At 48.8% G+C, this 23,052-nt stretch overlaps 1 protein-coding gene across 1 annotated transcript in view; it reads right to left on the reverse strand.

The window, feature by feature from the left end:
• LOC139230017 (sarcoplasmic reticulum histidine-rich calcium-binding protein) overlaps positions 1-23,052 on the reverse strand; it is a 36,424-nt gene that overhangs the window by 9,767 nt on the left and 3,605 nt on the right. The window contains exon 2 of the mRNA XM_070861741.1: positions 1,252-1,313. Coding sequence (XP_070717842.1) covers positions 1,252-1,313 — 62 coding nt within the window. The remainder of the gene's footprint in view (positions 1-1,251; positions 1,314-23,052) is intronic.

A 23,052-nucleotide genomic window follows, 5' to 3' on the forward strand; every position in this document is an offset into this window, starting at 1 on the left:
TGTCACATTTTTTTGTCTCATAATTGAAGCACCTTGGAACGTTTTGCTACATTAAAGGCGCTATATAAATACAAGTTGTTGTTGGGTGGTAGGTCAGTATTGTTACAGGTTCGATCTTTCACTCTTATGTCAAGTCCCTGCCTTCAGTTCCTCTAGACTCTGATTCCGTTTGGTGCAAGAAAGAGGGACCCCTTCTGAGTCAGAACATTGATAGGTTAATCAGCACAGCACCATGTCCACAATTAGTTCCTCTAATTCTGCCCTCTTGAGCAGCCCTGATTATAATCGCTCAACCATCAGTGGCCGTGCCTTCTGTTGCCTGGGCCCCAAGCTCTGGAACTCCCTCCCTAAACCTCTCCGCCTCTCTACCTCTCTTTCCTCCTTCAAGACGCTCCTTAAAATCTACCTCCACCTGCCCTAATTTCTTATCTGGCTCGGCGTCAAAATTTTTTGTTGTGTTTTGTAACACTCCTGTGAAGCGCCTTGGGATGTTTTACTGTGTTAAGGGCGCTATATAAATGCAAGTTAATCTACCTAAATCTACAGGCGAGATTTTCGACATACCGCCTGGGTGTAAGTCGACTGCTGCAGGGAACATAAGAACATAAGAAATAGGAGCAGGAGTAGGCCATACGGCCCCTCGAGCCTGCTCCGCCATTTAATCCGATCATGGCTGATCCGATCATGGACTCAGCTCCACTTCCCTGCCCGCTCCCCAAAACCCCTTAATCCTCGATAAAGTGCAACATCCCCACCGACACCTGGGAGTCCCTGGCCAAAGACCAGTCCGCCCTAAGTGGAGGAAGTGCATCCGGGAGGGCACTGAGCACCTCGAGTCTCGTCGCCGAGAGCGTGCGGAAACCAAGTGCAGGCAGCGGGAAGGAGCGTGCGGCAAACCAGACTCCCCACCCACCCTTTCCCTCAACCACTGTCTGTCCCACCTGTGACAGGGTCTGTGGCTCTCATATTGGACTATTCAGCCACCTAAGGACTCATTTTTAAGAGTGGATGCAAGTCTTCCTCGATTCTGAGGGACTGCCTATGAATGAATGAATCCCTTATCGGTTAAGTGAGCAATGGGCAGTTTGTAGAACAGACTGACCATCCACACTGCTAGCTGTATACCCAGGCGCTCAGTTCGAGAATTGACTCCTGTTTGCGTGTCTGCTATGACCAGCAGACGCGTCTCGCTCCGGTACAGGAATCACGTCCAGCAATAGTCTTCAACACAACTGCCGCGGAGCCTCTCACCTCACAGAAGGCACAGTAGCCGCACAGGGAGCCATCTTTATACTCTTCTTCATCCTCCTCATCTGCCAAGGGAAACAAGGGAAAAGGTTAACAGAAAAGGGAAAGAATTTTACAAGTCTTAATGTTCCCGCCATTCGCGATGGCATTTATATAGCGCCTTTCACAACCTCAGGACCGCCCTCACAGCGCTTCACAGCCAATGAAGTACTTTTTGGAGTGTAGTCACTGTTGTAATGTGGGAAACGGGGCAGCCATTTTTGCAGACAGCAAGCTCCCACAAACAGCAATGTGACAATCGCCCAGATAATCTGTTTTAGTGAAGTTGATTGAGGGATAAATATTGGCCCCAGGACACCGGGGATAACTCCCCTGCTCTTCCTCGAATTAGTACCCTGGGATCTCATACAACCCTCTGAGAGAGCAGACATCTCATCCGAAAGATGGCACCTCCGACAGTGCTGCACTCCCTCATCTGTGTTAGTCATGTTGGTGGAGGGGTAACTATTGTGCCAAGACACAGGGGAGATATACATATGAATATATATAAGATATGTCTACCAATCTACACTATATGCAGTCCCTGCTAATTAGAGTCTAGAACCCATCACCCCCACTGTGCTCGCTGACCTACATTGGCTCCCGGTTAAGCAACGCCTCGAATACAAAATTCTCATCCTTATTTTCAAATCCCTCCATGGCCCTCGCCCCTCCCTATCTCTGTAATCTCCTCCAGCCCCACAACCCCCCCCGAGGTGTCTGCGCTCCTCTAATTCTGCCCCCCTGAGCATCCCTGATTATAATCGCTCCACCATCGGTGGCCATGCCTTCTGTTGCCTGGGCCCCCAAGCTCTGGAACTCCCTCCCTAAACCTCTCCTGCCTCTCTACCTCTCTTTCCTCTTTCAAGATGCTGCTTAAAACCTACCTCTTTGACCAAGCTTTTGGCCTAATTTCTACTTATGCGGCTCGGTGTCAAATTTTTAAAATCTCATAATACTCCTGTGAGGCGCCATGGGACGTTACACTACATTAAAGGCGCTATATAAATAAAAGTTGTCGTTGTTGTAGAAATGACTGTTTAGAGTGGTTTATGCAGGGCACGGTTACCTCAAGTGTCGCAGGCTACAATAAATTGGGACTCTGTTCCTGCGGCACTTGCTCCGATCGGACCCAGGTGTCCGATCTCCACTTCTGGTTGCCGGAGGCTTGCCCGGCCAGGACTCTGAGAGCAGCGTGCAGCTCACCTTCTCACTGCTCCCCTCTTGTCCTCGGCTTCCTCACTGAAATACGCAGCTTATGGATACCATCAGTAGTCGTGGTCCCTCGGCACCCATTAGCCCCTCAAGTAATAGATTTAGGATGGGGCCTTGTTGATCTCCTGAGGTCCAAAGGCACCTGCCTGCCATACCTTCAATGGGTCTCATCCTCAAGAACCCACAAATAGAGACATAGGACCAGAGGGATACCACCCAGATCATACGAACATAAGAATTAGGAGCAGGAGTCGGCCATTCGGCCCCTTGAGCCTGCTCAACCATTCAATGAGATCATGGCTGATCTTCTACCTCAACTCCACTTTCCTGCACTATCCCCATATCCCTTAATGTCCAAAAATCTATCGATCTCAGTCCTGAAGATCCTCACCAAGCTACACATAATGTCCATTTCTGTCAAAGAAGCGACAACAACTTGAATTTATATAGCGCCTTTAACGTAGTGAAACGTCCCAAGGTGCTTCACAGGAGTATTATGCGATAAAAATTTGACACCGAGCCGTATAAGTAGAAATTAGTACAGGTGACCAAAAGCTTGGTCACAGAGGTAGGTTTTAAGGAGCGTCTTAAAGGAGGTCAGAGAGGTAGAGAGGCGGAGAGGTTTAGGGATGGAGTTCCAGAGCTTGGGGCCCGGGCAACAGAAGGCACGGCCACCGATAGTTGAGCGATTATAATCAGGGATGCTCAAGAGGGCAGAATTAGAGGAGCGCAGACATCTCGGGGGGTTGTGGGGCTGGAGGAGATTACAGAGATAGGGAGGGGGCGAGGGCCATGCAGGGATTTGAAAACAAGGATGAGAATTTTGAAATCGAGGCGTTGCTCAACCGAGAGCCAATGTTGGTCGGCGAGCGCGGGGGGCGATGGATGAGCGGGACTCGGTGCAAGTTAGGACACGGGGCAGCCGAGTTTTGGCTGACCTCAAGTTTATGTCGGGTAGAATGTGGGAGGCCGGCCAGGAGTGCGTTGAAATGCAGATAAAAGATACAGGCAATATGCTTCGCTATCTTCTGTTCTCCCACAGTTGCGACACCCCAATCAGGACCTGACAAGCAGTGCCACATAAGCCTGGACACCAGCAATGTATCTTCAACAGCAAGGACTCCACTGAAGACAAGAGGCGTCCCACGCAAGATCCCATTTAAAATGAGTTGTTACATATGTCAGTGTTTTTAACGTTACATATTCTCCTCGAGTTGAGTGGTCATGGGCCACTACCATCAGCGGACCTCATGTCCCTTATGAACCAAAGTGCACCATTACTGGTCCAAACTCCGGGTAAATATGGTGAGACCCAGGGTTCAAACAGAGAATCCTTGCCATTGTCTTCCGGCTTGCTGGAATATGTTATATACCGCCAGGTCTTCGGCAGTTGGGAAAACAGACCACTATCGGCTTATATAGGGACACGGTAGCATCATGGTTATGTTACTGGACTAGTAATCCAGAGACATGAGTTCACATCCTACCACGGCAGTCGAGGAATTTAAATTTAGTTAAATAAATCTGGAATTAAAAGCTAGTATCAGTTATGGTGACCATGAAACTGCCGGTTGTTGGAAAAACCTAACAGGTTCACTAATGTCCCTTTCGGGAAGGAAATCTGCCGCCCTTACCTGGTCTGGCCTGTATGTGACTCCAGACCCACAGCAATGTGGTTGACTCTGAACTGCCCCTCTGAAATAGTCCAGCGAGACACACCGTTGTACCAAACCGCTACGACAAAGTCAGCACTGTGGGAGCACCTTCACCACACGGACTGCAGCGGTTCAAGAAGGCGGCTCACCACCACCTTCTCAAGGGGCAGTTAGGGATGGGCAATAAATGCCGGCCTTGCCCACATCCCAGGAACGAATAAAATAGCCACATTTATCGAACTTTAAACAATTAAGTGAACAACACTCAGTGCAAACAGTAATTACAAACATTCCCAATCTCATCGAAATATCAACAGATTCTGGGGATGAGGGGGTTGACTTATGAGGAAAGGTTGAGTAGGTTGGGCCTCTACTCATTGGAATTCAGAAGAATGAGAGATGATCTTATCGAAACATATAAGATTATGAGGGGGCTTGACAAGGTGGATGCAGAGAGGATGCTTCCACTGATGGGGGAGACTAGAACTAGAGGGCATGATCTTAGAATAAGGGGCCGCCCATTTAAAACTGAAATGAGGAGAAATTTCTTCTCTCAGAGGGTTGTAAATCTGTGGAATTCGCTGCCTCAGAGAGCTGTGGAAGCTGGGACATTGAATAAGTTTAAGACAGAAATAGACAGTTTCTTAAAAAATAGGGGGATGAGGGGTTATGGGGAGTGGGCAGGGAAGTGGAGCTGAGTCCATGATCAGATCAGCCATGATCTTATTGAATGGCAGAGCAGGCTCGAGGGGCCATATGGCCTACTCCTGCTCCTATTTCTTATGTTCTTATGTTCTTATGATGCTCTTGTTAACATAAAATTGGCCAATTAAACACATCCACTGCTTCTGACATGACCACATACCATCTCGGATCCTCCGGCTAACTCCACAGCCTCCGACTGACTGCTGTCATCTTGCAATACCTTCAAGGTCTCACTCTAAATAAAAATATACAGCCTCTACTGCTCCCTACAGTATACACAAGGTCTCTTGTTCCCTGGATAACCTCTTGTTGGCTGGTGCAGATACGATGGTCAGTACTGCAGGGAATCGAATACGGCCTGGGTGATCTCCTGGACTAGTTTCGATCGCCTGGATGGGTTGGAGAGGAATTTTCCCAGATTTTTGTTTTATCCCTGAAATGGCCTGGGTGTTGATCTGGTTTTGGCCTCTCCCAGGGGATCACGTGGCTCCGGTTGGGGTGGAGTGTAGAATGTTTCGGTGCAAGGGGTGTCGCAGTTGTGTGGGGCGGACTGGTTGGGCTGGGTGCTCTTTGCCTTTCCGTCATTGTTCATAGGTTTATATGTAACCTTCGGGGCTGCTGACCGAGGGCCGTGCGGCTCTTTGCCAGCCGGCTAGGACACGATGGGCCGAAATGGCCTCCTTCTGCGGTGTACGTTTCTATGTTTCTATGTTCTATGTAATATACACAGGGCCTTCTCCCTATAACATAGGGGGGGCTGAAATTGCCCCGCGGCCCGATCAGGGGCTGGGACTTTTATTGCCCGGCCCGCAGGTCCCACCCCCGATGCGGAATTGGGCACGCGCGCCTTTCCAAGGCTGCGGACGCTGCCTCCGGCGTTCCGCGTCCTGGGAGGGGCACTCCCGGCACATCGCCCTCCCCCCTCCCGAAACTCCGGGGTAATTTCCCGGGAAACGCAATTACCCCCCTCACCCGGGCGAACCCTTCATTGTGCACATTAGCATCCCCCCCACCCCCCCCACAAGAGGCACGAACCGGGGCTATTAAAAGGGACAATTTCGGTCCTAGAGGTTTTCAGAATCTTTGCTTCCGAGGCTTCCCCTCCCGTGTTATAAAAATTCCGCGGACCCCCTCGAACACAGTGTAAAGAAGAGTTATTAGGTTGGGTCATTGAAGGTAGGCATGCAGGTACAGCAGGCGGTTAAGAACGCAAATGGCATGTTGGCCTTCATAGCGAGGCTATTTGAGTACAGGGGCAGGGAGGTGTTGCTACAGTTGTACAGGGTCTTGGTGAGGCCACACCTGGAGTATTGTGTACAGTTTTGGTCTCCGAACTTGAGGAAGGACATTCTTGCTATTGAGGGAGTGCAGCGAAGGTTCACCAGACTGATTCCCGGGATGGCGGGACTGACATATCAAGAAAGACTGCATCAACTGGGCTTGTATTCACTGGAGTTCAGAAGAATGAGAGGGGATCTCATAGAAACGTTTAAAATTCTGACGGGTTTAGACAGGTTAGATGCAGGAAGAATGTTCCCAATGTTGGGGAAGTCCAGAACCAGGGGTCACAGTCTAAGGATAAGGGGTAAGCCATTTAGAACCGAGATGAGGAGAAACTTCTTCACCCAGAGAGTGGTGAACCTGTGGAATTCTCTACCACAGAAAGTTGTTGAGGCCAATTCACTAAATATATTCAAAAAGGAGTTAAATGTAGTCCTTACTACTAGGGGGATCAAGGGGTATGGCGAGAAAGCAGGAATGGGGTACTGAAGTTGCATGTTCAGCTATGAACTCATTGAATGGCGGTGCAGGCTCGAAGGGCCGAATGGCCTACTCCTGCACCTATTTTCTATGTTTCTATGTTTCTATTAATAGCTCTATTGCACCTTACATGAAGAAGAAATAATTACATCCTAAATTTACATATACAGGTTCTACTGTTCCCTCCAATAATCACACAGTTCACCCACCGGATGAGATAGCCAGTGAGAGCCAATTCACAGAGCCCATCATTATCGGAAATCCGTGCTGCAGGTTGATGTACCTGCACGCTCATTGATTAAAATCAGCCCCGTGACTGCACTGTGGGAGGTGCCGTCTTTCGGATGAGACGTTAAACCGAGAATCCGTCTCTCAGGTGGACGTAAAAGGTCCCACGACCACGATTTGGAAGAAGACATGGGGAGTTCTCCCCAGTGTCCTTCAACCAACGTCACCAAAACAGATGATCTGGTGATGATGTAATTGCTGCTTGTGGGAGCTTGCTGTGCGCAAATTTCCAGCAGAACTACCTGCATTATAGAAGTAATTGACTTGTTGTGAAAACATAGAAAACATAGAAAACGGGTGCAGGAGTAGGCCAATCGGCCTTTCGAGCCTGCACCACCATTCAATATGATCATGGCTGATCATTCACCTCAGTACCCCTTTCCTACTTTCTCTCCATACCCCTTGATCCCTTTAGCCGTGAGGGCCACATCTAACTCCCTTTTGAATATATGTAACGAACTGGCCTCAACAACTTTCTGTGGTAGAGAATTCCACAGGTTAACAACTCTCTGGGTGAAGAAGTTTCTCCTCATCTCGGTCCTAAATGGCTTACCCCTTATGCTTAGACTGTGACCCCTGGTTCTGGACTTCCCCAACATCACTATGATGTGAAGCGCTGTGGGACATCCTGAAAGGCGCTATATAAAGGCAAGTTCTGTCTTTGCTTCATCCGAAGGACGGCAGTCCCTCAGTATTAGGACTGAAGTGTCAGCTTGCATCGAAAACCCGGGAGGGACACGCACCCACTCACTCAGGCGAGAGTGCTACCCACTGAGCCACACGGACACGTCGAATGCTTTGCGTTGATCGGGCCCATACCGAGCTAGAACCTCTCAAAAGCTGCTTAAAAAGCTCACAATCGAAATAACAGCAGCCCACATTTGCCAGGCCCACTGCTTTACCATGATGGAAAAAATGTATTTCTACTTAATTACATGGGATTCGGTGTCCTAATTCTATACAAGAGCGATTCATTACACATTATCTGTAGCTCAGCTTGCCTTGGAAGTAGTGCAACGAAAGTTCACTCGACTGATTCCCTGGGATTGAGAGGGTTGTCTTACGAGGAGAGACTGAGTAGAATGGGCCTACACTCTCTGGAGTTTAGAAGAATGAGAGTATAAAATTCTTAGAGGGATTGACAGGGTAGATGCTGAGAGGCTGTTCCCTCTGGTTGGAGAGTCGAGAACCAGGGGGCACAGTCTCAGGATAAGGGGTCGATCATTTCTAGAATCACAGAAATTTACAGCACGGAAGGAGGCCATTTCGGCCCATCATCGGCCGACCAAGAGCTACCCGGCCTAATCCCACTTTCCAGCTCTAGGTCCGTAGCCCTGTAGGTTACGGCACTTCAAGTGCACATCCAGGGACTTTTTAAATGTGATGAGGGTTTCTGCCTCTGCCATCCTTTCAGGCAGTGAGTTCCAGACCCCCACCACCCTCTGGGTGAAGAAATTTCCCCTCAAATACACTCTAAACCTTTAGGACTGAGATGAGGAGAAATTTCTTCACTCAGAGGGTGGTGTATCTTTGGAATTCTCTGCCCCAGAGGGCTGTGGAGGCTCAGTCGTTGAGCATATTCAAGACTGAGATCGATAGATTTTTGGACACGAAGGGAATCGAAGGATATGGGGGTCGGACGAGATAGTGGAGTCGAGGTAGAAGATCAGCGGTAGAAGAATGGCGGAGCATGCTCGAGGGGCCGAATGGCCGACTCCTGCTCCTGTATCTTGTGTGCTTCTGATAATAACGCAGGCACTGTAATATTGGAGTGGATCAGTTCCAATGCCTTTTAGTCCAGGCCTCACTACTTCAGGAGGAAGGTCGGGGTGATGGCTAATTGCTTTACCCCTCGGCCACCAAACGCTGGGCCAGGCCTGGTCAGCATGTCTTCTCCCAACCTCTGCATGCGGGATTCAGAAGTGCACTTGTGCACAGGAGAAGTTCCCGGCCGCTCAGCGCAACCGGAGCAAAAAGTGCCTCTGGCTGCGGAACAAAAAAAATTGGAAAAACCCGCTCAGCTCATCCAGAAAATGTTCACAGGCGACGAGGGAGGAGGAAAGGCTGGGACCCCGAACATACATGGCAGCAGCCCACCATAGCGCTGTGGAGCCTGGAGGAGCAACCCTTAATTTCCGCATTAAAATAAGTTTAAGAAAAGACAAAATTGATTGTCCACGGGTTTTGAGGCGGTAACACTGCTTAGTTCCTAACTTTAGTGGCGGCCGAGGTTTACGGCCTGATTTCTGAGCGCCGTAAGAGGGGAGTGGAGCTCAAGAAGGCATTCCCTCATCATCAGAGGCAGTCCCTCAAATCGAGGATCACACGCTTCCACGCCAGTTTACAGCTGTTTCGATGAAGGACCTAATATTCCGGATCCCGAACTACATCCTGAAGGGTGGAAGATGCCTGTGGGTGGATTGTTTTAACGTGGGGTGGCCGTTGCACACCAGCCACCACACGGGGCTTGACAGAGCCAGGTCTTGGTCCAGTGGCAAGGGTTGAACCAGGACAACTGGAGACCAGCTCTGCTGCACGGGCCTAGTGCGCGCACACAATATCGCACAGTGTGGGCTGGGCCCGTGCTGCCCCCTGGGCCCTCGCCTCTCCTGGGCCCCGAACTCGCGCCTCTCCTGGGCCCCGATCACGTCCCTCCACGATCTCTCGCCGCTCCTTCGACCCCCCCCCCCTCGACCTCGCCGCTCCTGCTGTACCTGCCCGCGCTCCAATCACAGACCTGGACCTTGATGACGGCCCTCTTCGCTGCCGTCGCCCTCCTGCAGCAGCTCGCGCTGTACCTTGCCGAGGTACGCCGCCACGCTGCCCATGGCCGCCGCTCGCCGCTCCTTTCATGGCCCCGGCCTGCCGCTGATGAGGCATTCCACACTCCTCTTAGGGCCCCGAAAGCTGAATCGCGGGGCGCAAGTGCAGGAGCGCTGATGACGTTCGGGCGCAAAGAAGCCGGCATCCGAGCGCCTAACAGGGACCAGCCGAAGAACCGAAATAAATGCACGGGAGACGATTTTACCATTTTTAAACAAAAGATACAGAAGCCTACATAAAGACAATGTCAATGACAAAAAAAAACCTCACTTTCTCCGCTCCAGTATCGCCCCGGGAGTTTCTGGCACGTCTGCCTTCACTGGCGTGATTACCGCCCGGCACTAAGGCAGGAGGACCCGTCGAAGTTCCCGACTGCGGGCTACCCGGGGCGTTGCACGCACATTGGCTCCACCCAGTGGGTGGCGCTAGAGTGCATAGCACCAACAGTTAGCGCCGCTGGCCAACCTCCAGTCACGTTCTCGGGAGGCGCTAACAGCGCTTAGTGCCCTGTTAGCGCCTCTCTCGGGCGCTAACGGCTGGCGCCATGCCATTCAATTTCTCGCCCTTACTCTTTGGCGTAAGGCTCCAGTGGTACCTTTAAGAACCATTGCCTAGGTTACAGGTGAAGTTGGAAAGCCTGAGCGGAGTAGGCCTGCTCCCCTCAGCGGCGCCCAATCGTCATTGGCTGTGAAGTGCTTTGGGATGTCCTGAGGTCGTGAAAGGCGCTATACAAATGCAAGTCTTTTCTTTTTCAATCTGCCAAGAGGGGTCCTTAAACAGGGGCTTAGACCCTTCATTAACCTATGCAAGTGTCAGCCGTGGCTCAGTGGGCAGCACTCTCGCCTCTGAGTCAGAAGGTTGTGGGTTCAAGTCCCACTCCAGGGACTTGAGCACAAAACAAATCTAGGCTGACACTCCCAGTGCAGTGCTGCACTGCCGGAGGTGCTGACTTTCAGATGAAACGTTAAACTAAGGCTCCATCTGCTCTCTTCAGGTGGATGTAAAAGATCCCATGGCCACTATTTCGAAGAACAATAGAGGAGTTATCCCCGGTGTCCTGGGGCCATATTTATCCCTCAATCCACATCACAAAAACAGATTATCTGGTTATTATCACATTGCTGTTTGTGGGAGCTTGCTGTGCTCCAATTGGCTGCTACATTTCCCACATCACAACAGTGACTACACTCCAAAAGTACTTCATTGGCTGTAAAGCGCTTTGAGATGTCCGGTAGTCATGAACATAGAAAATAGGTGCAGGAGTAGGCCATTCGGCCCTTTGAGCCTGCACCACCATTCAATGCGTTCATGGCTGATCATTCACCTCAGTACCCCTTTCCTGCTTTCTCTCCATACCCCTTGATCCCTTTAGCCGTAAGGGCCATATCTAACTCCCTCTTGAATATATCCAACGAACTGGCATCAACAACTTTCTGCGGAAGAGAATTCCACAGGTTAACAACTCTCTGAGTGAAGAAGTTTCTCCTCATCTCAGTCTTAAATGGCTTACCCCTTATCCTAAGACTGTATCTTCTAGTTCTGGACTTCCCCAACATCGGGAACATTCTTCCCGCATCTAACCTGTCCAATCCCGTCAAAATTTTATATGGTTCTGAGATCCCCTCTCATCCTTCTAAACTCCAGTGAATACAGGCCCAGTCGATCCAGTCTCTCTTCATATGTCAGTCCCGCCATCCCAGGAATCTGTCTAGCAAACGTTCACTGCACTCCCTCAATAGCAAGAATGTCCTTCCTCAGATTAGTAGACCAAAACTGAACACAATATTCCAGGTAAGGCCTGTACAACTGCAGCAAGACCTCCCTGCTCCTATACTCAAATCCTCTAGCTATGAAGGCCAACATGCCATTTGCTTTCTTCACCGCCTGCTGTACCTGCATGCCAACCTTCAATGACTGATGTACCATGACAGCAAGGTCTTGTTGCACCTCCCCTTTTCCTAATCTGCCGCCATTCAGATAATATTCTGCCTTCGTGTCTTTTCCACCAAAGTGGATAACTTCACATTTATCCACATTATCTGCCATGCATTTGCCCACTCACCTAACCTGTCCAAATCACCCTGCAGCCTCTTAGCTCCTCACAGCTCACACCGCCACCCAGCTTAGTGTCATCTGCAAACTTGGAGATATTACTCTCAATTCCTTCATCTAAATCATTGATGTATATTGGAAATAGCTGGGGTCCCAGCACTGAGCCCTGTGGCAACCCACCAGTCACTGCCTACCATTCTGAAAAGGATCCGTTTATCCCGACTCTCTGCTTCCTGTCTGCCAACCAGTTCACTATCCACGTCAGTACATTACCCCCAATACCATGTGCTTTAATTTTGAACACCAATCTCTTGTATGGGACCTTGTCAAAAGCTTTTTGAAAGTCCAAATATACCACATCCACTGGTTCTCCCTTGTCCACTCTACTAGTTACATCCTCAAAAAATTCTGGAAGATTTGTCAAGCATGATTTCTCTTTCATAAATCCATGCTGACTTGGACCGATCCTGTCACTGCTTTCCAAATGCGCTGCTATCTCATCTTTAATGATTGATTCCAACATTTTCCCCACTACTGATCTCAGGCTAACCAGTCTATAATTACCCGTTTTCTCTCTCCCTCCTTTTTAAAAAAGTGGCGTTACATTAGCTACCCTCCAGTCCATAGGAATTGATCCAGAATCGATAGACTGTTGGAAAATGATCACCAATGCATCCACTATTTCTAGGGCCACTTCCTTAAGTACTCTGGGATACAGACCATCAGGCCCTATATAAAGGTGCTATATAAATGCAAATCTTTCTTTTCTTTTTAAACAGGCCTTAGGCCCCTTCATTAAAATATGCAAGGGGGCCTAGCACCTGTTTTAGGTGGCCGCTTAGAAACCGTCTTTACCAATATGGCGGCGTCCACAAAGCAGGCGCAGATATGACACGGGACGTTGTGCCTTGAAATTGGTTCCGTTCTTGTCCCTGTTTTCTATCCGAAGGGCCGGCACAATGAGGGCCCATTCCACACCCCCCCCCCCCACCCATAGACACACTTCCTTGGGCTAGAGTTATTACAAGTTGCCATGAGTTTTACTCTTTGCAGTTTGAATGTGATCTCAACCCCTCAATGTGGCCCTTTGCAACACTGTGGGAGCACCTTCACCACATGGACTGCAGCGGTTCAAGAAGGCGGCTCACCACCACCTTCTCAAGGGACAATTAGGGATGGGCAATAAATGCCGGCCTTGCCAGCGACGCCCACATCCTGTGAACGAGAAAATAAAATTATATATATTGTATTTAACACACTCCAGCTTGTGTGTTATCTACACTGAACTCATTCATGTTTGTAACCGACTCCTGTCTGAGTGTTAGAAGGGTATGGTAGCATAGTGGTTATGTTACTGAACTAATAATCCACAGATCTGGGTTAATGATCTGGAGATATAAGTTCAAATCCCACCATGGCAGCTGGGGAATTTAAATTAAGTTAATTAAATAAATCTGGAGTAAAAAGCTAGTATCAGTAATGGTGACTATGAAACTATTGAATTGTCAGAAAAACCCATCGGGTTCATTAATGTCCTTCAGGGAAGGAAATCTGCCGCCTTTACCCGGTCTGGCCGATATGTGACTCCAGACCCACAGCAATGTGATTGACTCTTAACTGCCCTCTGAAATGGCCCAGCGAGACTCTCCGTTGTACCAAACAACTACGACAAAGTCAGCAATGTGGGAGCACCTTCACCACACGGACTGCAGCGGCTCAAAAAGGCGGCTCACCACCACCTTCTCAAGGGGCAATTAGGGATGAGAAATAAATGCCGGCCTTGCCAGTGATGCCCACACCCCGTGAACAAATAAAAAAAACTTCAAAAAACTGTGCTGCTGAAATAAGACCATTGTGGGCTTGTAGAGTCTGAACCATTTGTTCATGGAGTGCAATTGATTGGCAAATAGGAATTTATTTCACTTGCAATTGTGAAAGGGTCAGATACCTTCAAAGGGAGAGACTGAGTGGTCCCAGTCAGTGTACAGACATCTCTCGGAGAGAGGGACTGAGAGACACCAGTCAATGTACAGATATCTCCCTGAGGGAGAGGGACTGAGAGACACCAGTCAGTGTACAGATATCGCCCAGAGAGAGAGGGACTGAGAGACACCAGTCAATGTATAGATATCTCCCTGAGAGACACCAGTCAGTGTACAGATATCTCCCTGAGAGACACCAGTCAGTGTACAGATATCTCCCTGAGAGAGAGGGCCTGAGAGATACCAGTCAGTGTACAGATATCTCCCTGAGAGACACCAGTCAGTGTACAGATATCTCCCTGAGAGACACCAGTCAGTGTACAGATATCTCCCAGAGAGAGAGGAACTGAGAGACCCTAGTCAATGTACAGATATCGCCCAGAGAGAGAGGGACTGAGAGACACCAGTCAATGTATAGATATCTCCCTGAGAGACACCAGTCAGTGTACAGATATCTCCCTGAGAGACACCAGTCAGTGTACAGATATCTCCCTGAGAGACACCAGTCAGTGTACAGATATCTCCCTGAGAGACACCAGTCAGTGTACAGATATCTCCCTGAGAGACACCAGTCAGTGTACAGATATCTCCCTGAGAGAGAGGGCCTGAGAGACACCAGTCAGTGTACAGATATCTCCCTGAGGGAGAGGGCCTGAGAGACGCCAGTCAGTGTACAGATATCTCCCTGAGAGAGAGGGACTGAGAGACACCAGTCAGTGTACAGATATCTCCCTGAGAGAGAGGGCCTGAGAGACACCAGTCAGTGTACAGATATCTCCCTGAAAGAGAGGGACTGAGAACTATCGGTCGCAAACAAACCTGATTGCCAACTGTTGCTCCCCGTGGGGTGTGCTGGGGTACAGTCTCACTGGCACCTCTACAATGGCCCTTCTTTGTGTGTAAGCCTAGATATTGGGGCGTGGGAGGCTATTCCACCACAGAGGCCATCACATACAAGCACGATCCTATGCTCATGCAATGTGCACACACACGCACACACACACTCGCTCACATAAACACACACACACACACACACACACACAAGTGAATGGTTGGATAGATAGTCTCTAATGTTACTTGATTCACAGTCGGGAAAGGTAATTGGAAACTTGGTAGAACCTCCTTCAGGAGATTAATGGGTTGATCAGAGTCTATGGACAACAGATTGTATTGGTCTGACAATGGACCATTGTTGATGGGCTCAATGGCATTTCATTCCACGCTAACGCTGGACATTATTGTCTCATAAGAACATAAGAAACAGGAGCAGGAGTCGGCCATTCGGCCCCTCGAGCCTGCTCCGCCATTCAATAAGATCATGGCTGATCTGATCTTAGCCTCAACTCCACTTCCCTGCCCGCTCCCCATAACCCTTGACTCCCTTATTGTTCAAAAATCTGTCTATCTCCGACTCGATGACCCAGCCTCCACAGCTCTCTGGGGTAGAGAATTCCAAAGAACCATGACCCTCTGAGAGAAGAAATTCCTCCTCACATCCGTTTTAAATGGGCGACCTCTTATTCTGAAACTATGCCCCCAGTTCTAGATACCCCCCACGAGGGGAAATATCCTCTCTGCATCCACCCTGTCAAGCCCCCTCAGAATCTTATATGTTTCAATAAGATCACCTCTCATTCTTCTAAACTCCAATGAGTATAGGCCCAACCTGTTCAACCTAAAATAGGTGCAGGAGTCGGCCATTCGGCCCTTCGAGCTTGCACCACCATTCAATAAGATCATGGCTGATCATTCCCTCAGTACCCCTTTCCTGCTTTCTCTCCATACCCCTTGATCCCTTTGGCCGTAAGGGCCATATCTAACTCCCCTTTGAATATATCTAACGAACTGGCCTCAACAGGTTAACCACTCTCTGAGTGAAGAAATTTCTCCTCATCTTGGTCCTAAATGACTTCTGGAACTCCCCACCAACGGGAACATTCTTCCTGCCTCTAACCTGCCCAATCCCGTAAGAATTTTATATGTTTCTATGAGATCCCCTCTCATTCTTCTAAACTGCAATGGATACTGTCATGTATTCAACTATCATTGTAACCCATGTATAAGCTGACCTAAGTTGTACACCTTGAGAACATTGACCACAAGGGGGTGAACTTGTGGGAGACACTCCTAACCTGGACTTTCAGGTATAAAAGGAGAAGCTCCACCCACCTTCATCACTTGCGGTCTTGGTAATAAAGGTAACTGGTCACAAAGTGACCTTCTTTCAAGTATGGACCTTGTGTGCATTTATACTGTATAGGAAGGGCATAGCATTGGCGATGAGAAACTGGGATTTAAACCACGCGAGCATGGGCACTAGAAAAATAGGTGCAGGAATAGGCCATTCGGCCCTTCGAGCCTGCACCACCATTCAATGAGTTCATGGCTGAACATGAAACTTCAGTATCCCATTCCTGCTTTCTTGCCATACCCCTTGATCCCCCTAGTAGTAAGGACTACATCTAACTCCTTTTTGAATATATTTAGTGAATTGGCCTCAACAACTTTCTGTGGTAGAGAATTCCACAGATTCACCACTCTCTGGGTGAAGAAATTTCTCCTCATCTCGATCCTAAATGGCTTACCCCTTATCCTTAGACTGTGATCCCTGGTTCTGGACTTCTCCAACATTGGGAACATTCTTCCTGCATCTAACCTGTCTAAACCCGTCAGAATTTTAAGCGTTTCTATGAGATCCCCTCTCATTCTTCTGAACTCCAGTGAATACAAGCCCAGTTGATCCAGTCTTTCTTGAGATGTCAGTCTCGCCATCCCGGGAATCAGTCTGGTAGCACAGAAGAGAGGTACTGTGTTGGTGATGATTGGGACAACTTTATTGAGAGACTACAGCAACGTTTTGACACTAAGGAATGGTTGGGACAGGATTCGGCCGACAAACGCAGGGCTCATCTCCTGGCGGTTTGTGGATCCAGGATGTACTCCCTGATGAAGGACCTTCTAGCGCCAGAGAAGCCGGCGGACAAGACGTTCGAAGAGCTCAGCAAGTTGATCGGGGAACACTTTAAACCGGTGAGCAGTATGCACATGGCAAGACACCGGTTTTACACGCACCGGCGGCGAGAAGGGCAAAGCGTTCCAGACTTCGTGGCAGATCTCCGGTGACTGGTGAGCCTATGTAAGTTCCCAGATGCATGCAGAGCGGAGATGCTGCGAGACTTTTTTATTGAGGGCATCGGGCACGCTGGGATTTTTTAGGAAACTGATTGAGACCAAAGACTTGACCTTGGAAGCGGCGGCTCTTATAGCCCAGACATTTATCTCAGGGGAGGAAGAGATCAGAATGATGTATGACAAAAATCTTGGCTCAAATGCGGCAAACGACCAGGGAGTCAACATTGTTAACGCGGCACACAGTTCTCTAGGCAGACAAGGGCAATCGGACATACCCCAGCATGTAGTTGAACCCAGAGGGGCAATTCAACAGAGACAATGGCGATTCATGCCATCGCAATGGACAATGCGGCCAGTAATCAGTCCATCAACACCTGTTAATGGTGCGCTTAAGGACAGTTACAGAGACAGTCAGAGGCGATCAACTGGTAATGGACCTTTTGTTTCCAACAATGGGGCCTCTAGCTCATGCTGGAAGTGTGGAGGCAAACACCCAGCCAGAGCTTGCAGGTATCAGCAATATACCTGCAGAAACTGCAACGTCAGCAGTCACTTGGTGCGTATGTGCAGGAAGCCTGCAGCCAGGTTGATGTACGAGGAGGACGGGTCCGATGTAAGCCCTACGAGGCCAAATGAATACTGGGGTAAAATCGCTGGAAGCTGAAGTTCAGCGAGTTCATGTGGAGCACATATACAGTTCATACACCAGGACGCCACCGATAATGATGAAAGTGCTCCTCAATGGCATCCCAGTATTAATGGAGCTAGACACGGGGGCCAGCCAGTCCCTGATGAGTATCAAACAGTTCGAAAGGTTGTGGGTGTCCAAGGCCAGGAGGCCAAAATTATTGCTGATTGACGCAGAGCTACGGACATATACAAAGGAGATCATTCCGGTGCTAGGCAGCGCCACGGTAGTTGTGACCCACAAAGATTCGGAGAACAGGTTGCCACTCTGGATTGTCCCGGGGGATGGTCCCGCACTACTGGGGAGGAGTTGGTTTGCTGTCATGAACTGGAAATGGGGCGATGTCAATGCAATTTCCTCTGTGGAGTGAGTATCATGCTCACAGGTCCTGGACAAATTTGACTCATTATTTCAACCCGGCATCGGCACTTTCATGGGGACCAAGGTAGTGATTCACATAAACCGGGACGCCAGGCCAGTACACCACAAGGCCAGAGCGGTGTCATACGTGATGCGGGAAAAGATAGAATGCGAATTGGACTGCCTGCTGAGGAAAGGCATCATCTCGCCAGTCGAATTCAGTGACTGGGCGAGCCCGATCGTGCCACGTGCTCAAGGCGGATGGGTCGGTCAGGATATGTGGCGATTACAAGGCCACTATCAATCGGGTGTCACTCCAAGACCAGTACCCGCTACCGAGAGCGGAGGACCTCTTTGCGACGCTATCCGGTGGCAAACTTTTTTCAAAATTGGACCTGACCTCAGCTTACATGACCCAGGAGCTGGTGAGTGAGTCGAAGAAGCTGACCACCATCACGACACACAAGGGGTTGTTTGAGTATAACAGATGTCCGTTCGGGATTCGTTCGGCCGCTGTGATCTTTCAGCGAAATATGGAAAGCCTCCTCAAATTGATTCCAAAGACGGTGGTTTTTCAAGACGACATCCTCATCACGGGTCGTGATACTGAAGAACACCTCCACAACCTGGAGGAGGTGCTATGCAGGTTGGATCGGGTAGGGCTGCGACTGGAAAAGGCGAGTGAGTCTTCTTAGTTCCAGAGATACAATTCCTGGGGAGGAGGGTAGCAGCAGACGGGATCAGACCCACTGTGTCCAAAACGGAAGCGATCCAGAGAGCACCCAGACCCCGTAACATGACGGAGCTGCGTTCGTTTCTGGGGCTCCTGAACTATTTTGGTAACTTTCTTCCCAAATTGAGCACGCTGTTAGAGCCGCTACACGTGCTCCTATGCAAAGATTGTGATTGGGTCTGGGGGGACAGCCAGGAAAGGGCTTTTGATAGAGCACGCAACTTGATATGCTCCAACAAACAGTTAACGTTATATGACCCGTGTAAGAAACTTGTTCTAACGTGCGAAGCGTCGTCCTTTGGTGTCGGGTGTGTGTTGCAGCATGTGAATGCCAATGGTCAGTTACAGCCGGTAGCTTATGCCTCCAGAAGTCTGTCCCAGGCAGAAAGGGGCTACGGGATGGTAGAAAAGGAAGCGCTAGCATGTGTATATGCAGTAATAAAAATGCACCAGTACCTGTTTGGCAGGAAATCTGAGCTGGAAACAGATCACAAACCCCTAATGTCCCTTTCGGCCGACAACAAGGCCATAAATGCGAATGCATCGGCCCGCTTACAGAGGTAGACACTTACGTTAGCCGCCTATGACTACACAATTCGGCACAGACCGGGCACTGAAAACTGTGCCGATGCACTCAGCAGGCTACCACTAGCGAAGGCTCACCTGTGACAGCCCGTCAGATTAAAGTCTGGACAAATAAAGACCCGCTACTGTCTTTAGTTAAGAAATGTGTCCTAAATGGGGACTGGGCAGCCACGTACGGGGCATGCCCTGAGGAACTTAAACCGTTTCATAGGCGCAAGGATGAACTCTCGATTCAGGCCAATTGCCTACTGTGGGGAAACCGAGTAGTCATGCCCGAGAGGGGCAGAGAGGCGTTCATCAGAGAACTTCACAATGAGCACCCGGGCATTGACATGATGAAGGCAATTGCCAGCTCACACTTTTGGTGACCAGGGATAGATGCAGACCTGGAACTTTGTGTTCGCAGGTGCAACACGTGTGCTCAGCTGGGCAATGTACCCAGGGAAGCCCCACTTAGCCCCTGGTCCTGGCCCGCCAAGCTATGGTCACGCATCCATGTGGACTATGCAGGTCCTTTCATGGGGAAAATGTTTTTGGTTGTAGTAGACGCCTACTCCAAATGGATTGAGTGTGCCATTTTAAATTCAAGCACATCCTCTGCCATGGTAGAAAGTCTACGGGCAATGTTCGCCGCCCATGGTCTACCGGATGTCTTGGTCAGCGACAATGGCCTGTGCTTCACAAGTACTTCATGGCAGGAAATGGTATCAACCATGTCAGAACGGCACCATTCAAGCCGGCCTCAAACGGCCAGGCGGAATGAGCAGCGCAGATAATCAAACGGGGGATGCTCAGAATCCAAAGAGATTCCCTACAAAGCCGCTTATCACGCCTCCTGTCGGCCAATAGATCCCGACCACACTCGCTCACAGGGGTTCCACCCGCAGAGCTGCTAATGAAAAGGACGCTCAAAACCCGGTTATCCCTTATACACCCTACTATGAAAGAAATTGTTGAGAGAAGGCGTCAGTCACAATGTGACTACCATGACAGGAATGCGAGGGCGCGATGTATTAATGTCAATGACCCTGTTTTTGTCTTTAATTACGCTGCAGGGCCGAAATGGCTCGCAGGCACTGTGATTGCCAAAGAGGGAACTAGGGTTTTGATAGTTAAACTTACCAATGGACAAATCTGCCGCAAACACGTGGATGAAACTAAAAGGAGGTTCAGCAACCCTATAGATGAAGCAGAGGAAGAACACGACATAGAGTTTACTCCACCACAGGTGACTGAACACCGGAACCAAGTGGAGGAGAGCCCAGTTACTGTGGGCAGTCCGGACAGGCCTGAGGCACCGCAAACAGCAAACACTCAGGCTAGCGCCCAACAACCGGAGCCCCAACTCAGGCGCTCTACAAGGGAGCGTAAACCACCAGAGAGACTTAACCTGTGATCTCAATAAGACTTTGGGGGGGGGAGGTGGTGTCATGTATTCAACTATCATTGTAACCCATGTATAAACTGACCTAAGTTGCACACCTTGAGAACATTGACCACAAGAGGGTAAACTTGTGGGAGACACTCCTAACCTGGACTTTCAGGTATAAAAGGGGAAGCTCCACCCACCTTCATCACTTGAGGTCTTGGTAATAAAGGTAACTGGTCACAGAGTGACCTTCTCTTAAGTATGGGCCTCGTGTGCATTTATACTGTTTAGTAAGGACATATCAGATACAAGCCCAGCTGATCCAGTCTCTCCTCATATGTCAGTCCTGCCACCCCATGAATCAATCTGTTAAACCTTCGCTGTACTCCCTCAATAGCAAGAACGTCCTTCCTCAGATTAGGAGACCAAAACTGAACACAATATTCCAGGTGTGGCCTCACCAAGGCTCTGTACAGCTGCAGTAAGACCTCCCTGCTCCTATACTCAAATCCTCTAGCTATGAAGGCCAACATGCCACTTGCCTTCTTCACCGCCTGCTGTACCTGCATGCCAAACTTCAATGACTGATGTACCATGACACCCAGGTCACGTTGCACCTCCCCTTTTCCGAATCTGTCACTATTCAGGACTTCCCTGCTTTTGAGAAGTTAAAGGTAGTATTAGATCAAAGGAAGAGGCTTATACTGTTGCCAACAAGAGCAGTAAGCCTGAGGATTGGGAGGATCTCAGAATTCAGCAAAGGAGGACCAAGAAATTGATCAAGAAAGGGAAAATAGAATATGGGAGTAAACTAGCGAGAGACATAAGAATAGACAGTAAAAGCTTTTATAGGTATATAAAAAGGAAAAGATTAGTGAAAATAAATGTAGGTCCCTTACAGGCTGAGACAGGAGAAATTATAATCGGGAATAAGGAAATGGCAGAGAAATTAAACAAATATTTTGTGTCCGGCTTTCTGGAAGAGGACACAAAAATCCTCCTGGGAATAGTGGAGAACCAAGGGTTTAGCAAGAATGAGGAACTGAAAGAAATTACCTGTAGTATTAGTGAAAAATAGTAATGGAGAAAGTAATGGGACTGACAGCCAATAAATCCCCTGGACCCGATGGCCTACATCCTAGGATTCTAAAGAGATGGCTATAGAGATAGTGGATGCATTGGTTGTCATCTTCCAAAATTCCATAGATTCTAGAACGGTTCCCACAGATTGGAAAACAGCTAATGAAATTTCGTTATTTAAGAAAGGAGGGAGAGAGAAAACGGACCAGTTAGCCTGACATCAGTTGTAGGGAAAATGCTGGAATCTATTATTAAGGACGTGGTAACAGAGCACTTAGAAAATAATAAAAGGATTGGGCAGAGCCAACAAGGATTTATGAAAGGGAAATCTTGTTTGACAAATCTGTTTGAGTTTTTTGAGGTTGTAACTAGTAGAATAGATAAGGGGGAACCAGTGGATGTGGTGTATTTGGATTTTCAGAAGGCATTAAGGTGCCACACAAGAGGTTATTAAACAAAATTATGGCTCATGGGGTTGTGGGTAATATACTAGCATGGATTGAGGATTGGTTAATGGACAAAAACAGAGAGTAGGAATAAACGGGTCATTTTCGGGTTGGCAGACTGTAACTAGTGGGGTACCGCAAGGATCGGTGCTGGGGCCCAGCTATTCACAATCTATATCAATGATTTGGATGAGGGGACCACATGTAATATATCCAAGTTTGCTGATGATACAAAGCTCGGTGGGAATATAAGTTGTGAGGAGGATGCAAAGAGGCTTCAAGGGGATATAGTCAGGCTAAGTGAGTGGGCAGGAACATGGCAAATGGAATATAATGTGGAGAAATGTGAAGTTATCCACTTTGGTAGGAAAAATAGAAAAGCAGAGTATATTTTAAATGGTGAGAGATTGGGAAATGTTGGTGTTCAGAGGGACCTGGGTGCCCTTGTACACCAATCACTGAAAGTTAACATACGGGTACAGCAAGTAATTGAGAAAGCAAATGGTATGTTGGCTTTTATTACAAGAGGATTTGAGTATACAGGGCCCTGGTGAGACCACACCTGGAGTAGTGTGCACAGTTCTGGTCTCCTTACCTAAGGAAGGATATACTTGTCATAGAGGGAGTGCAACGAAGGTTCACCAGACTGATTCCTGGGATGGGGGGATTGTCCTATGAGGAGAGATTGAGCAGACTAGGCCGATATTCTCTAGAGTTTAGAAGAATGAGATGTGATCTCATTGAAACATACAAAATTCTTACAGGGCTTGACAGGGTAGATGCAGGGAGGATGTTTCCCCCTGGCTGGGGAGTCTAGAACCAGGGGTCACAGTCTCAGAATAAGGGGTCGGCCATTTAGGACTGAGATGAGGAGAAACTTCTTCATTCAGA

The sequence above is a fragment of the Pristiophorus japonicus genome, chromosome 19 (genome assembly GCF_044704955.1).
Source record: "Pristiophorus japonicus isolate sPriJap1 chromosome 19, sPriJap1.hap1, whole genome shotgun sequence".
Lineage (NCBI taxonomy): Eukaryota > Metazoa > Chordata > Chondrichthyes > Pristiophoridae > Pristiophorus > Pristiophorus japonicus.